This window comes from Macaca thibetana, chromosome 14 (assembly GCF_024542745.1).
Source record: "Macaca thibetana thibetana isolate TM-01 chromosome 14, ASM2454274v1, whole genome shotgun sequence".
In the NCBI taxonomy this organism is placed as follows: Eukaryota; Metazoa; Chordata; class Mammalia; order Primates; family Cercopithecidae; genus Macaca; species Macaca thibetana.
The window spans coordinates 29444778-29460493 of NC_065591.1; the positions used below are offsets into that span (position 1 = coordinate 29444778).

The 15716-nt window shown below is 40.3% G+C and overlaps 1 protein-coding gene across 1 annotated transcript in view; it reads right to left on the bottom strand.

Annotated features, from left to right (window-relative positions):
• Positions 1 to 7747: 7747 nt before the first annotated feature.
• Positions 7748 to 15716, bottom strand: part of TRIM44 (tripartite motif containing 44) — a 134097-nt gene continuing 126128 nt past the window's right edge. The window contains exon 5 of the mRNA XM_050759447.1: positions 7748 to 9574. Within this exon, the coding sequence (XP_050615404.1) occupies positions 9547 to 9574 (28 nt within the window). The 3' untranslated portion in view covers positions 7748 to 9546. The remainder of the gene's footprint in view (positions 9575 to 15716) is intronic.

The following is a 15716-nucleotide window of genomic DNA, read 5'->3' on the forward strand; positions in this document are numbered from 1 at the left end:
CCGATGACCTAATTCTTCTTCCACGTCTTGTCCTCGTAATAGAGGTAAGAGAAAGCGATTAACAGGCAAGCTTGTTTGGAGTACATAACAGTGAAGTATAATTTGGTCACAAGTGGGCTAGGTGTACTCTCAGAGGAATGCCTTTATTTGATCAGACAGGTCAGAATCTTCCAGGGAAAATATTAATTTGGGGAAAATAGATCAGAACCTACTTGTTATCAAATGGGACATTGGCTTGAGTGTTGAGGAATACCCATTTTTATTGTTATCAGTGGTTTGTCATCCTCCCCCTCCGAAACTACCCTACTGACACTCCCTATTGCCACTACTACCACCAAGTCAAAGAGCAATCTTGTTCCTCTATCATGGTTCTTCCTACTTAGAAGTTGAATTTCATACTAGGAAATAGCCATCCAACTGGGTCTAAAAGGTCTCATAATGTGTGGAGAGAAACCAAATACAGAAAAGTTACTTCCAATTAACACCTCTAATCTCCAGATGCCCTAATAAAAACAGTGAGGCAGCAAATGGCCACCCTCAAGCTGGAGAACCATACTTCGACTCAGTGTTTTTAAGAGCCAGGGAAAGTAGCTAACCTCTTCTTAATTTGATCTCCTGGCCTGGGACATATAAATGTTTAACTACACTCTGGCTTAGGAAGGAAAGCAGAGGTGAACGTATCCTGTAGTGGCATGGCTTCAACAGAGCATTTGTCTCACCCTGAAATATAAAGGAGCAATGCCTGCCTCCTCAAGCTGAGCAGTGCCCAGAATTTATGAACTTCAAGTAAGATGTGAATCTGGGGCCCGAGCCAGGCATTATCATTGGGAAATGGTGGACAATTTCCCTCTCCCTCCCTTCTCGTTTTCCTACTGCTGATTGTACTATTCAGAAGTGAATCACGACTTAATCCCCTCTGCTGTTAAGAATATTACAAAATGCTGGTTACAATGAAGTCACAAAAGTATTTACATAAAAGAAAAAAAGACAGACAGAGAATGTTATATCAAGTGACCAAGCTCATCATTACCACCAGCAAAAAGATAGGTATGGAAAAATCCTTGCCTGGGTACCAAATGGGATGCAGCTGATTAATTTAGACCATCTCTATATATAGTCAACACGGCACATGTTTTTACAATCATGCAGTGTTGAAAGCAGTGCATCATGGGAGAAAAGACAGTTCCAGTCACATGCGTCTGGGTTTTTAAATCTTAGCGTCTTCAGATCAGGGCCAGGTTACCCCAGAGTGCTCAATAATCCATGAGAAATGAATCCTATCTTCGTTCCAGGGCTTAGTATAGGCATTACACCAGTTAGATGCAAGCAACTCTTTGATTGATGGCTCCAATATGGATTAAGGTCAAAAGTGGCCCTGGAGAGCAAATTCCCTAGTGAGGAATTGCCACATAACTTCATGTGTCTTTTGCTTCTGAATTCTTTCTTCTCCTAGAAACCACCAACCACAAGCTTTTCATGCTGGTATTATTCTACATAACGTTTATTCTTCTTACAGCAAAGAGCTGGAGAAATACAAGTGAGAATCTGTTATTACAGGTTAAAATGTGTTACACCCAACTTGTGCTGAGGGTCCAGTTTCTTTTTATTATCCTCCAATTTTGTTGAATGACTATTGCCTAAAATAAATGAGCAATCGACAGGGGCTTAGAAATAACAGGGATGCTTAAGTGACTTTTATGGGTAGCAGTATTTGTTGTAACATAATTTGATCTGTATTCTAGTTATTAGTTTTATTCATCACATTGGAAACTTGGCACTTCCATTGTTCATGCCATTATATGCAAAGCACTGTAGCATGAAAGTCACTTAGAAAGCTGTGAAAAAAACTCTCTAAACACCAGAGGCTCATGAAACAATAAGTTAGCTAGGGGGATATACATTGTTTGATGTAGCTAAATACTCTGGATGGTCAAGAGTTTATTCCAATTCCTAAAAGTTTTTTGTTTTTTTTTAACCATTGGGATGTAAATATTTCTAAAATGTTCGATATACACATTTTTGCCTTCTAAGCATAGTTTTTTTTTTAATGTATGGTGCACAGGGTCATCATTTTAAATAGAATATTGTCCTGTGATACAGTGAGACTCTTAAAGATTGAGATGTCTATAGACTGTTTTTGGCACTAAATAACCCATATATCAGGGCTTTTTCAGTTTTGCAGTCTACTCAAAATTTCCATCTTCTCTATTGCAGTCCTCCTTTTTCCTTCTTGTTTCCTCCAAAAGTCTGTTTCTCTCCTTTACATTTAGAAATATGTGTGAAGGAAAAGCAAATAGGTTCTGAGGAGGTGCTTGATGGCTAGATGTATGGCCTTTGTCTTATGCGTTTGCTTCATGGATTTATTTCAGTTGGTTGGAAGCCTTGTTTGCTTACTTCTTAATTCTCAGTCATTTTTGATGGGTTGAGCAGAGGTTCTAGATTTTTATAGCTCTGTCTCAGTTACTCTATTGTCAAACCACTAGTTTAGATTTTGTGTTCAGGAAATAGGGACAGGTGAAGCTATCAGGTGGCTAAGCCCTAGGTAAATGAGTTGCTATGAATCCTAAAATGTTGTGAAGGTTGTGGGCCATTTTTATAAGGCAAATGGTATGCTGTGGCCATGACAGCTGAACTCAGTAAGTGAACTTTAAAACAGATAAGCTCCTTTTGCTATTGTCCCTTTCCAAGAATATGAAGTTGGCCTGATGTCAAGCTGTTGGAGAGCCTTCAACATGTTTAATTAAATAACAGACTCAGTGTCAGAGCTGGCTGACTTTCAGGATTCTAAGGCTATAGCAAAAGAAAACATGGTTTTGCCTCTCTTGTTGATTTCCTTATTTATGGCCTTGGAATAAAGAAGGTGAAGCAAGTCTAATAGTCCTCTCTTCCAAAAGTACAGTTTCAGGCCAGAAGAAGATTTGACTGCTACCCTTAGATTTCTTTCCCTCACTGTACATTGCATTTTACAGACTATACAAAGCAAGACCTTCTTTGCAAAAGGCAAACTCCTTTGCCCCGAAGCCATACGGTACATGCGTGGGGGTAGTTGTAGGGGGATAAGTGTTGTTATTCACCAATACAAGGTGGAATCAGTGCATCTAGGAGCGAAGAGATTAAGGAAAGACGCTGTGAAGTCTGCTAGACCTAGGTTTAAGTTCTGGCTTCCCACTTATTAGGGTGTAACCGTGGTCACAGTACTTAATTCTCTAAATTTGATTCCTGAGCAATAGAGTGGGGAATAACAGTATTGGTGCTGTTACTATTATGATAATGTGAAAGACAACAGGAGAGTGCCTGGCCCAGAGAAAGAGCTAAGTGACAGCTCTTATTATTAACAAAAATGAATGATTTAAACCTGGAGATTACAATATTTAACAAGCACAGACACTTACTGCAGCCTGTTATTGACTTCAAGCAGTCTTTTGCTTTGGTTCTATTTCTGTGATATCTTATTAGACTTTCTGTTGGGTGTCTCTTTAACTCTTGTGCCTTGTGAAGGCCAGGAGATATTCCAGACAAGCTGAAATTCTACCTTTTTATGAGAATAAAGGAAATGGGGCCATGTTGGACCAAACAAAGAGTAATAAAATAAAATAAGAGTTGTAGCTTTCAGAGGGAAAGATAAACAAAGAAAGGGCTGGGGCAGTGGATGTGGTGTTGAGATACTGGCACCAGGAAGCAGGGAAGAAAGCCTCCAAACACATTGTGGTTTGTTAAAACACTGAAGACTCCTAAGTGCTACAGTGGCAGGCAATGCCACCCCACCAGGCAGCAGTGTTCTCCGCAACTGGGGAAGAGGAAGTAGGGCTAATGATTGCTCCCGGAGACAGAGAGTCTGCTGTCCTGGGCTTTACCAGCCTGGCTTGTTGGGTGACCTTGAGTGACTTATCTCCCTAGCTTGGACAATTTTCTCAAGGTTCTCACATAGTCCCTAGCTAACTAAAAGGGTCTGATGAAGACAAATGCGTTAAAAGAAAATTTAGAGGAGAGTCCACAAACTGTCCCTCCAGATACACCTGCTGGTGGGTTTTAGGATTTTTAAATGTTAAATGTTAATGCATTTAGGCAGGGCTTGGTATTTTCTAATTCACACAATATCTACCATCTTGAGTCTTCACATTTGGCTCCTGAAGGCCTCTGAGTATATGACTTCTGATTTCAGTGCAACCTCTGGTCCTTCAAACCAGATTGGAATTGCTTCATTTACAACTCATTCTATTTCTTCATCAATTATATGCAAATATGGTATTTCTAAAGTTTCACAAAACAAAGATTTTGTTGGCCTAACTGTAATTTGCTCTAAAAGACATTTTTTTTTCTAGAAAAGACGGCAAAAATTACAATTTGACCTTCCTTCTAGTTCATCCAAATTCTAAAACTTTAATGTTACTTGAAAACATAATTTGGCACCAAGTATTCTTTAGGTTATAATCTAAGTTGCTCATAAAATTTAATCTAGGCCTGGATCATTTTACTTTGAGGAGAAAACATATCACTAAATAATAATGATCTTAAGTCTGTTCTTTTGCCACTTCCCAGAGATCTCTCCTAAGGCACTCAGGGAAAGTCAGGAGTAAATTAGACTTCCACATCTAGTGACCAAAACACCATCATCTCCAGCATTACCACAGTGAAGTATGCAGATCGTCATAAATATTTACACCTTGCAGGGTCCTTTGTGCACAACTCTGAGAGACAAATGGCATTTCCAGTAATAGTTTATTGATTTCCAAATGCACAGGGGCGCCAAGTCCGAACATCCTGGGATAGCAGTAAATCTCTCTTACAAAATAATTTACAGTATGAAAATGATATACTGAAACATTAACTCAAACGTGTAATTCTGTTGAAAGATTCAGTGTTCCCTTGTTTAATGTAAAGGGTGGAAGGGGAAGATTCCTAAGGAAGGAATGTGACTGTGCACAGGAAAATAGGCAGAGGACAATGGATTCATTGGTTCTCCCCATTCATGCAGTGTGGCCTGTCACTGTAGAAAGACCAGTCAGGTTTAATCCTCATTGAGTATTAATCTGCTGTCCCCTCAAAGTCATATCAAGCCTAGTATGGGCTCCGTGGCTTTTTCTGCACCAATGTATCCATAAGTGTCTTCACTTATTTTCATTTTTCTGCTCTGGACCTTGTTCTGCTGTTTCTGGTATGTTCTCAGTTCCAAATGATACTATCTTATCTTACCAGGCAGGCCTCCAGATTCAAGAACTGCCTGAGTCTTATGGTTTCTGGAATGGGACAGGGTAGGGGGTTTCATAAGCCCTGTTGGATAAAGGCAATAATAATGAGATTGAAGTCTCCCCTATGGGCCTTCTTTTTCTCCTAGGGCTGGGCTGGACTCAGTCCATAATGAGATTTTTTTAAACATAAAAATCTGATGTGATCAGCACACAGTAAACATGCAGTTAATTTTCTTATTGAGAAGCATGTATGGAACAGCCAATACATATAATGAATGTGGAATTTCAAGAATGGCAAGGGAGCATTTTCTACTTGGGGAGAGAGGACTTCCTAGACCCTGCCACTACTACAAGGTCATGAATTCTGCATTTGTGCCCTCAGGTCTAACTGGAGTAGTTAGACTCTCAGGTCACCAAAATGGCTGGGTATCCAAGTTTCCCATGTTATTAGACATCTTGGAGGAGGGCTGGAGTGCAATTTCCTTCAGGGCTGTCACTTTGACTCAGTGCCTTAGGAGCTAACAACTTTTGCTAGGGAATTGCTCTTCTTGTAAGCAAGTAAGCAAGTACCTAAGCTCCAACTATATGGTGACACTTGTAATTAGGGCTGACAGAAATCTTTGAAGTAGTATGCAAGATAATGAAGGGGCTGCTTTGAGTTTTCCTTTGTTCTCAAATATTGTGTGTGTGTGTGGACATGTACGTATATACATATACACACATATCACACTTGTCATTTATATATAGGTACACACTAACCCAACACACGCAAACCAGGAATCAGTAGGAGAGTCCAGATTCACTGGACTTTGAATTGCCACATCCTCACAGAGCACACTGGCCGCTAAGTTTACTAAAATATGAAGATTTCCTTTTCTACAGCAGTGAAGCTGCAGAGAGTTGCAAATAAAGTTGAGTAGAAAGCAGAACACCCTTCACTTTTACTACTGCTGCAAAGTTCTATACCTTTGAAGGCCAAGAAACACTTTATTTATGGAAGACGGCATGAAAAGGGAAATGTTCTCCCAACTCCTGGGGGTGGGCTCAAGTCAGCAATGTGTACTTAAAGCATCGGCTAAAGGGGAGAAATAAGGCTACCTCAATGCCATTTCTGAGCCCTAACTATAACTGTCATTTTGAAAAAGATTCATAAATTGGGATGGTCAGCGCACAGTGGGAAAACCTGAAGCCTTTTTATCCTTCTGTTTTTAGGTGGACCACAGTGTGTGGTACAAAGTGCTTGTCCACAGAATTAGGGGGAGCTGGGTTCAAGATTTGGCTTGAGTATTTCCTAGCTGTGTAACTTGAAGCAAATGACTTCCATTCCCCATCTGTTTTATTATCTAAGAGACAGTTCAGCCACAAAACCAATCACAAAAACCAATCCCACCCAAAACCCCAACCGTAAAAAACAAAAAAACAAAACCCAACAAACCAACAACAGAACAACAACGAACAACAACCACCACAACCCAACATAACACCCAGAAACAAACCAAAGCACCAAAACAAAACAAGCAACCATAACTCAAAAACACAAAAACCACCCAAAACCACAAGGGCCTGGCTCATAGTTGTGCCTTAATACAAGTTATTTCCCTTCTTGGGCTGTCAGAGCGGAGACTCCAAGCACTTCTTGGGACTGTCCTGGATTTAATGATATCAAATCAAAGTCCCTCTCGGCATCCAGAAATTCAACATTTGAAAGGTAGCCAGAAATTGCTATGAGTATCTGACTGATTCTGGAAACATTCATTACCTGCCTCCCTTGGTGACTTCTCTTTAGGGGTTTCAGCAAACCCTGCAACCTGCAGCCAGGCAAGACACAATTCTGAGCTTTCTAAGTTTTACTGACGTGGCAGGAGGGAAGCCTCATCATGCTGGGGCTTAAGGCCAAGCAGCAAGCTCCAGCTCTATGGGAAGGTGGTGCCACTGCAGGAAGCATCCTAGTTTCTTACATTGATAAATGCTGCCGGCAGGAACTTAGGAGCCTGGGCAAAAGCTGCTGCACTGTGTTTAATGCTTCCCTGGTTAAACTTTTATCAGGTGCTGAAGACAGCAGGAGTCTGTAAAGCAACTCTGAAACCCTTTCTAAGTAACAGCAAAAGTGCTTTCCTTGAGGATCAGAGATAAGTTACTGAGACAGATTGGCACACATTTTTATATTTCTATTTATATCCACTGCATAAATACTTGAATTTCCCAAATACTGATTCAAAGTAATAACATATGATCAGATATGGAGAACCAATGATCTGTCCATTGCTAATATAAGGCTACTATTTGGAGATCAAACAATGATTATTGGGGAAAGACAATACAAGCTTCCAAATCCTAAAATCTTTTTAATCTTCTGATACTTAAACTTTTTCAAGAGTGGCCACTGGTCCTTCTTTTAGGGTGGTTTTGTTGGATATGATTGGAGGTTGTAATTAATGGTATGCCAAATTCTCCAGTCTTTGCAGAGACAGCTAAAGCACCAAAATTGTCTTAGCCATTTCTTGGCCACCAGTTTGACAGAAAAATGCTTTTTTTTTTTTTTTTTTTTTTTTTTTTTAAACATCTCAAACTCCTCTCAGCCCCAATATCCTGGCATCTTTAGTGAGTTAGGACAATCCTAACCTAGAAGCATATATGCCTGGGAGCTTCCTGGCCTCAAAGGAATAAATCATTTCACAGCATTCACAGGACTGAAAAATAATATAAATAGGACTCTTATAGTAAACAAGTATTGTTTCTGTTTCAAAACCATCCTGCAAGCACAATAATCAGCTGGCCCTATAATAGGTACACAGGTCATAGGCAGGCAGGAAAAGGGATTTCCCCCGGTGCAGGCTCCTTTAGTTCTGCCTCAGAGGCACTAGAAGTCTAGCCCCTGGGTTAGCAGCAACCCAGAGTCTGCTTGGATATGGTTCCAGTTGTATTCTTCATAAGTGAACACCAAAATACCATAAAGGCAGAGGAGAGTGAACATATAACCCACTTGCAAATAATTACCTTTCAAGATTCCTATTTTTTATCTTAACAGTCTATGTGTATGAACATTTTATTCTATAATATAACTTTTATATAAAAATAGGTCATCTCCTGACTCCAAACCATTTGGTAAGTAAAACTGATGCTTCAAGAAGATGCAGGTTTTTAAGTTTGCAGTTTTACATTCCCCTAGCACATCCCTGCTTACTCGGGAGTACAAAGCTTGGTTGTAAGAAATTGTGATTTGGAAGTAGAGAAAAGCAAGTCCAACCTCAGGCATGTCTCTGTTACTAAGAGGAGAGCGAGATCCAGGGTGTGGGAGATGATCTGAAGGTCTGTGGGTGGGGAGTGCCACAGGAAGAAGGGTTCTGGTCTGAGGTAAAGGAGGTTATATCTATATGCTGGGAGATGAGCTGAATTCAGAACACATGGAGTGGCATCAATTCTCCCCATATTGCATTTAAGACAAATTAAGCTAAAATGGGGGTAGGACTAGCAAAAACCTACAATGAAAATTCCCGTTTGGTAATATACATTCCAGCCCTTCATGTTGTGACAAGCCCATAAAACCTGCAGAATTCACCCAAATAATTGTGGTTCTATTAGATCCTTTACTGACTATTTTGGAAATTCAAGCAATTTGAATTCAGAATTACTGATTTCAACTTTTAATCAGATTTCTTTGGTCCTTTTTTTTCCCCCTAAGGTCATTTCCGTTCCACCTCTTCAATCATTTTTTTTCATTTCCACAGCACTGAATTATGAATCTCAAGTCCTGGATAACTTCATATACTAAAAATATCTCTTCCTAATCTTTAACTCTTTAACACCTTTTTCCACTCATCCACCTTAATTCATGGCACCACATTTTCACAAATGCAGAACTGGACTTTTAGGGACTGCCCACATGAGTCAATGTGGCCCTACCTTGCTCTCATTTATTTCATGCTTCAATATGAACAAAATTGGGTTTCTGTTAATAGGCAGGGAGAAAACTCTGACTTCCCTTCAAGATTATTCCAGATCCTTCCTAACAAAGCCATACTGTTTGGTAACACAATATTATGGGGGCTGACTTTCCTGAGTAAGTTCAAAGCAGCCACTGAGGGATTACCTGAAAGACCCTTCTTAATTGCTCCTGGTGGATCAAATGGGCTCTTTTCCTTGACCTACCACAACCAGAGGATGAGAAGCACACAGTCAGTAAGCATAAAACTGGTCATCCCTTGGAGAGATATGTGCCTGCTGTGGATCTGGGGACACATCTGGTGGAAGTACGTTTGTTGCTGAGCAGCTTTCACAGAAATCAGAAGCCGTTACATACACACTGTCACATACACACAAGGGAAGGGGATGATTTTCCACTGGGGGTAGCAAGCCTTCATGTGTCCTCTTCTTCACTGGCACCACTACAAAGGAAAAGGAGAACCAGGTGAGTTAAGGTATCACAAGAAGGGAGGCAACCTAGTCTACTGGTTGATAGCACAGACTTTATGTCAGACATACCTGGATTTTAAGTCTTAACTACCATGATTGAGCAACATGGCCAAAGGCAAGTTACTTAGTTTCTCTAAATTCTGATTTATCTGGCCATAGGGGGATGATGATAAAACTTACTTTCTTGAGTTACTAGAGGATTAAATAACAGAATACATACAAAATGCACAGTACCTGGTATATGGTTAAGTGAGCAGCTATTTAAAGGAGCAGGTGAGAGTCATCATTCTTTTAAACTTAACTGACAAAATAAATTGCTGGTAAAAATCAGGTGTGTGATTTTCTCTAAGCCTTAAGCCATTTATTGTTAGGAGAGAAAAAACAAGGAGAAGCTACTATCATCTGCACTCTCAATGGCATTTTGCACTTGGAAAAAATCCAAGATTTCAACTCATGCCATAGGGACATATGCCACCTCGTCAGAGAAGGTACTCTACTAAGTAGGACTCCCTGGTGATTCTCTCTTACTTCTCTCATAGGCCTTATCACATTACATAATTTGTTTGCGATTTACTCTTCTCTCTACCCATGACTAGAGCATACAAGAATAGCAATACTATTTATTAACTATGTATATCTAGCACTAGCACTGGACTAGGCACATGGAAGAGCTCAATAAATAATTGTTTTTAAAAAGGAAGTGAAATACAAACAACAGGAAGAAAGGGAGGGAGGGATGGACACAGTTGAAGGGACTGGTCAGTCATTACTGCCCTGGCCAGGTTATTCCAGATGTTAGTGATGTTTCAGTGACCAAAAAATGAGTTGTCAAGCCCCAGAGGCATGGCTAGTACCTCAGCTGCTCAGAGTTACAGCACCTCTGGCTTGGACCTGGGAGAGAACACTGTTGGTACAGGGACAGGGGCAAGGAGAAGGCAGAGCCTGAAAAAGCAGGAATGAGCACACTCAGAAAGGCAAAAGTAGCAAACTTGCCTAGTTTCTCCCCATCCACTTCCATAGGTCACTGTCCTTAAAATAGTAACAAGAGCCAGCTTGATCAAGTGCTTACTGTGGACCGGGGCACTGAGTTACGTGTGTTACTCACCCATTCTTCCTATTATGTAGGGGCTATTATTATCCCTCGTTTTCCAGATGAAAAACGTGAAGCTCTGAGACATGTAAAATCCTAGGGTCACATAGTAAGGTCTGTGTCCTTAAAACTCAAGGTTTAGTTTCAGTTGGATAAAGTCTGAAGTGGTCAAGCTGGTAGAGAAGGAAAAGGCCTGTAGAACATCAGCTCCCAGCTATTACCTAGAAATTTTTCATCTCACAAGGGATTATCTATGTCTATATAAAAGCTGTGCTCCTTTGCATCCATTTGGGAAAGACCTTAAGGGAAAATATCCTAGGCAGCAGATTTCTAGACCTTCCACTAAAGGCAAAAACATTTCAAGAAACAGGTCCTGCAAGTTAAGGTAAGTGTATGCTAGGAGCCAAAAGAACCAACCCAGTAATCTTCACCATTCCAAAATCTGCCTTGTTTCCACTCCCCTTTCCTGCTGGTCATACAATCATGGGATGAAGGGTGCATGCCAGGAAGAGCTGGACAGTGGGCTGTCATTAAGGAGCAGTATTTAATGGCATCTGTCCCAAAGGGAACAAAGGGTCTTTTATGAAAGCTTCTCACCAGAATCAAGGCAGAGCTGGAACTGGCGCCATATTCTCCCCCTTGGTATTATATCCAAAGCAAGCTCTCATTGTTCTCTTGTCAGTTTTATTTCAAATATGAGGGCAGCATGGTGACTCTGCCCTAAGCTGCAGTTCACTTTTTAGCATTCTTGAGACACATAGTTTAAATGTTCATGGACCTAATGAAATTGTATACAGAATTTTATCTGTGTGTTCCTTTGTCTGAGAGAAGCCATACTTTTCATCATATTTTCAAAGAAGTCAACAACTCTTGCCAAATTGGGAATAACCAAATTATAAATAAACTCTTTTCCAGTTGCCAGGTTCTTTACTATAAGATTTGGAGAGTGGCTTGGGGAAAAGGTCTGAAGTCTGAACTGATAAAATCTTTTCTCATTAACTTAAAAAAGATCTGTTCTTGGGTCTGAAATTTATCTCACAGTTTAAAACATGAGATCTTAGGATACTGGCATATCATTTATTGATTACTTCATTTGCTAAATATTTGTTGACTGTCAACCATGTGTCAGTTATGATTCTGGGCACAATAATGAATAAGATGAACACAGGAGTTGCCCTCTAGGACTTTAAAGCCTAGTAGGTGAGATACAGGCTCAGGGGAGAGAGGGAGAACCTTTTTTTTCCCCCCCAGAACAGCATCTTTAAAGAAAGCATCTTATTTTTATAATAACCCACTTCTCACAATAATGAATAAGAAAAGGGATCATAACTGAATCTGTAACACAGAGCTTTGCTCAGCTTCTATGTCATCTCTCCTGGAGGGTTCAACAATATAATTAGTGTTAGGCATCATCTCCTCTCCTGAATGTTCTTCCTTCACTTTGTATATAAACTTTGTATATAAGCTAGTCTATGTTCATGAGATTATCTCATTTTATTTATTTATTTATTTTTATTTATTATTTTGATTTTGCTCTGTCACCCAGGCTGAAGTGCAGTGGTGTGATCTTGGCTCACTGTAATCTCCGCCTCTCGGGTTCAAGTGATTCTCCTGCCTCAGCCTCCTGAGTAGCTGGGATTACAGGTGCACGCCACCACACCCAGCTAATTTTTGTATTTTTAGTAGAGATGGGGTTTCACCATGTTGGCCTTGAACTCCTGACCTTGTGATCCACCTGCCCCAGTCTCCCGAGGTGCTGGGATTATAGGCATGAGCTACCATGCCTGACTGTTCATGAGATTTTTTATCTTAAATAGTCTATAAAAGTCTTCACTTTCTGCAAGGGAAGTAATAGAGCCTTCTACCTCAGCCACTTACCACGCTCCTCTGAAACACCTACCAGTCACATTTAGACTTACAGCCGGAATGGGACTCAGATGTTAATGGCTGTTTCACTTTTTTTTTTTTTTTTTTTTAAATAAACTAAGGGTGTTAGGCAGACAGCCCATTCTATAGCAGGTAATGCCAATGAGAGAGTCAGCATTACATAATTACTCTGATGTCACCAGACTGAACTAGGTTCAAATCCCTGTTATGAACTAATAAACGGTGGGATCTTAAGTCACTAACCTCTCTGAATCTCAGTTTCGTCGAAATGCTATCTTCCAGGGTTACTGTGAAAGCTTTATGTATTTTATGCAATACAAATGATAAAAAATGTTAACCTTCCTCAACCCACCTTCCTTCTTATCCTGAATAAAAACCTGCCTCCTCCTGCCTTTCCCTCCAATGTTCCTAGTTCTGGCAGCTGAAACATTACATTCCAGAACAAGTGTGTTCCTATCCCCAAATACCCTTCAAATATCTGGAGAGCAACAGTATCCTGCTTTGCTCACTTGGAGAGTTTTGTAAATGACAACCCAGACCTAATGAAATACAGGTATTAACTAGAAAGGCTGAGTATCACTCTGACCCTTCTAGGTGGCAGGTCTCGAGAAAAGTCATGCCTGCAAACACTGGGGAGAACAAATACGGAGTGAAGTTTAGTTAACCGGCCTTAGCTCAGTCACTGATCTAGTTTGAGGGTATTGCTGTATCTAAAAGTGGTGGCCTTAAAACTGGGGTACCAATACCCTTGTGGTATGTAATTACCTTCCAGGAAGTATTTGGGCCTGGGTAATTTTATGAAAATTAATGTCCAAATCCTTAACTTCCATATATACTGCTTCCTAAAACTTATCTCCTCAGAAACATGCCTGTGCTCTATAAGGTTCTTGTTTCAGCCACTCCCACTTTCCAGATCACCATAGTCCCACACTTCTGCAGAAATGCTACTCTCACCCTTCTGAATCTTAGCATGTAACAATTTTAGAATGTCTCCCTTAGAGGAGTCCTATGAGAGAATGGCAAGCAATAGTAAAGGAGACAATCTCTTTTTTCATTTAGGCAGGAAACTCTTGGCAAGGCTGTGTGTTTTATCTATCTATCCATCAATCTAACACTTCAAATTCAAAAGTGAGATGGTTATCATGAGGTGTGTGCTAATGTTTATTGGTATTGAAAAAAACGAAATCAGACTTAATCTGACAGAAAGCAAGTCTGATCTGGCTGGATGGTTTGACCAACAGAACTGGCTTTGCCAATTAGATTATATAGTGTACCTTGCTCGTAAATTTAATAAGCTAAATTAACAGTGCCAAAGTTTTGACAAAAATATATATAAAAACTCATATAAACTACACAATATATCAGTGATCACACCCTTAGCAACTATTTACACTTGATATATGATTTCAGGAATTAATTTAAAAATGTGCAAAAAGGCACATACTTTTAAATTTTCTTTTAGGGGATGTAAAACAAAAATGTTTAGCTAAAGGAACTGGGAGCTCCTAAATTCTGACCAGGAGGATGGTATGAAATTTAACACTTTCTTGGTTGTGGGTAGGGGTTGGGGTGACAGAATGAGACTAAGGCATCCCAGTCAGCAGAATGCTGTATCCCTTCTCTGAGCTGGGCTCACTGTCTGATGTGATGCCTGTGAAACTGAAATGTCAGAGGGCATGCCATAAGCCCCACGTTCAGACCCTAAACACCTGCTGATAAAATGATCATATTATAATCATTTTACAGTGTTTCACTGACAATTTTTTAGTTAGGCTGTATACATAGGCAGCTCACCTTTTTGGCTTCTGTCCCCAGATTGTAGGGGTATAAAGGGGGAGTTAATAAATCAGGTAGCAGGCATTCTGACTTTGCAAGTTTAACAGTTTCTTTTCCTAAGTATATAGTACAACTTAATGTGACTTGGCATCACTCACGCCTTCTGAGTTCTTAGTTATTTATTAATTGATTATTGCTGTAAAAGGATTACTTAACTCAGGAGGATGGAGAAATTAAGAGTTATTGACAAGGGAGGAAGGCTAGATTCAGCTGAAATTCAAAAAGATAGATTTAATATTCTCCAAAAATTACACTGCCTGGGCATTGTACAAGGAGCTGATTGGGAAGTCTCATGCTTTCAGTATCTGAGGAAGTGGTTGCCTAGTTGCAGTAAATATGCGATCAGCACTGCTGGAGAGATGGACTACACAATCGGATCCAGGGACCTTTCTTTACTAGACAGAGCAGAGTTGCCTTCTTTGTCCCCTCTGTCCCACACTCACCTGCCCCAACAGCCTGAACTGAAAATAAGGTTACTGTGCTTTAAAGGATCTGAACTTTACAAAATAAAGTAAAACGTCCTTGGTCTATTTTGGGCTAACCGAGAAAAACATGATGAAAATACTAGAGTTCTAGTCCTGGTTCTGCTGTGTGACTCTAGGACCCAGTATCCTTATCTGGGAAATTAGGATGTCTTGCATTTTACGCAAAATTTAGGAAAACTCCAAACCAGACAAAAACTAATAAAGCTTCTCTCCAACATACAGACTTGCTGAGCTAATTAATTTGCTCTCATTTATACAACTGTCTCTCTTTGCTTCCTGTGCCACCCTCTATCCTATCTAATCTTGCTGCTGCTCACTCTTTGGGTCCACACCACCTTTAAGAGCTGTAATACTCGCCGCGAAGGTCTGCGGCTTCATTCTTGAAGTCAGCGAGACCATGAACCCACTGGAAGGAAGAAACTCTGGACACATCTGAACATATGAAGGAACAAACTCCGGACACACCACCTTTAAGAGCAGTAACACCACAAAGGTCCGCGGCTTCATTCTTGAAGTCAGTGATACCAAGAACCCACCGGAAGGAATAAATTCCGGACACAGTACTGCCTGATCATTACCTAGTGTAGACCCAAGAGTAAGCTCTGCCATGAGCAAAAGTCCCATGATTGTTTATTTCATCATGGACCTTAAAGTTTGACTTGGCTCTAGCCTCACTGCAATTCCTTCTCAGACCACAAGGGCAAAGGCTCTTCTCTCTCTAGTTTGCATTCTACTTTATCCCATGAGCCTTCTCTCTTTCAGTAATGGCCACTATTCACAGAGGGCTTACTTAATGTTCCACAAACTGTGCTAAGA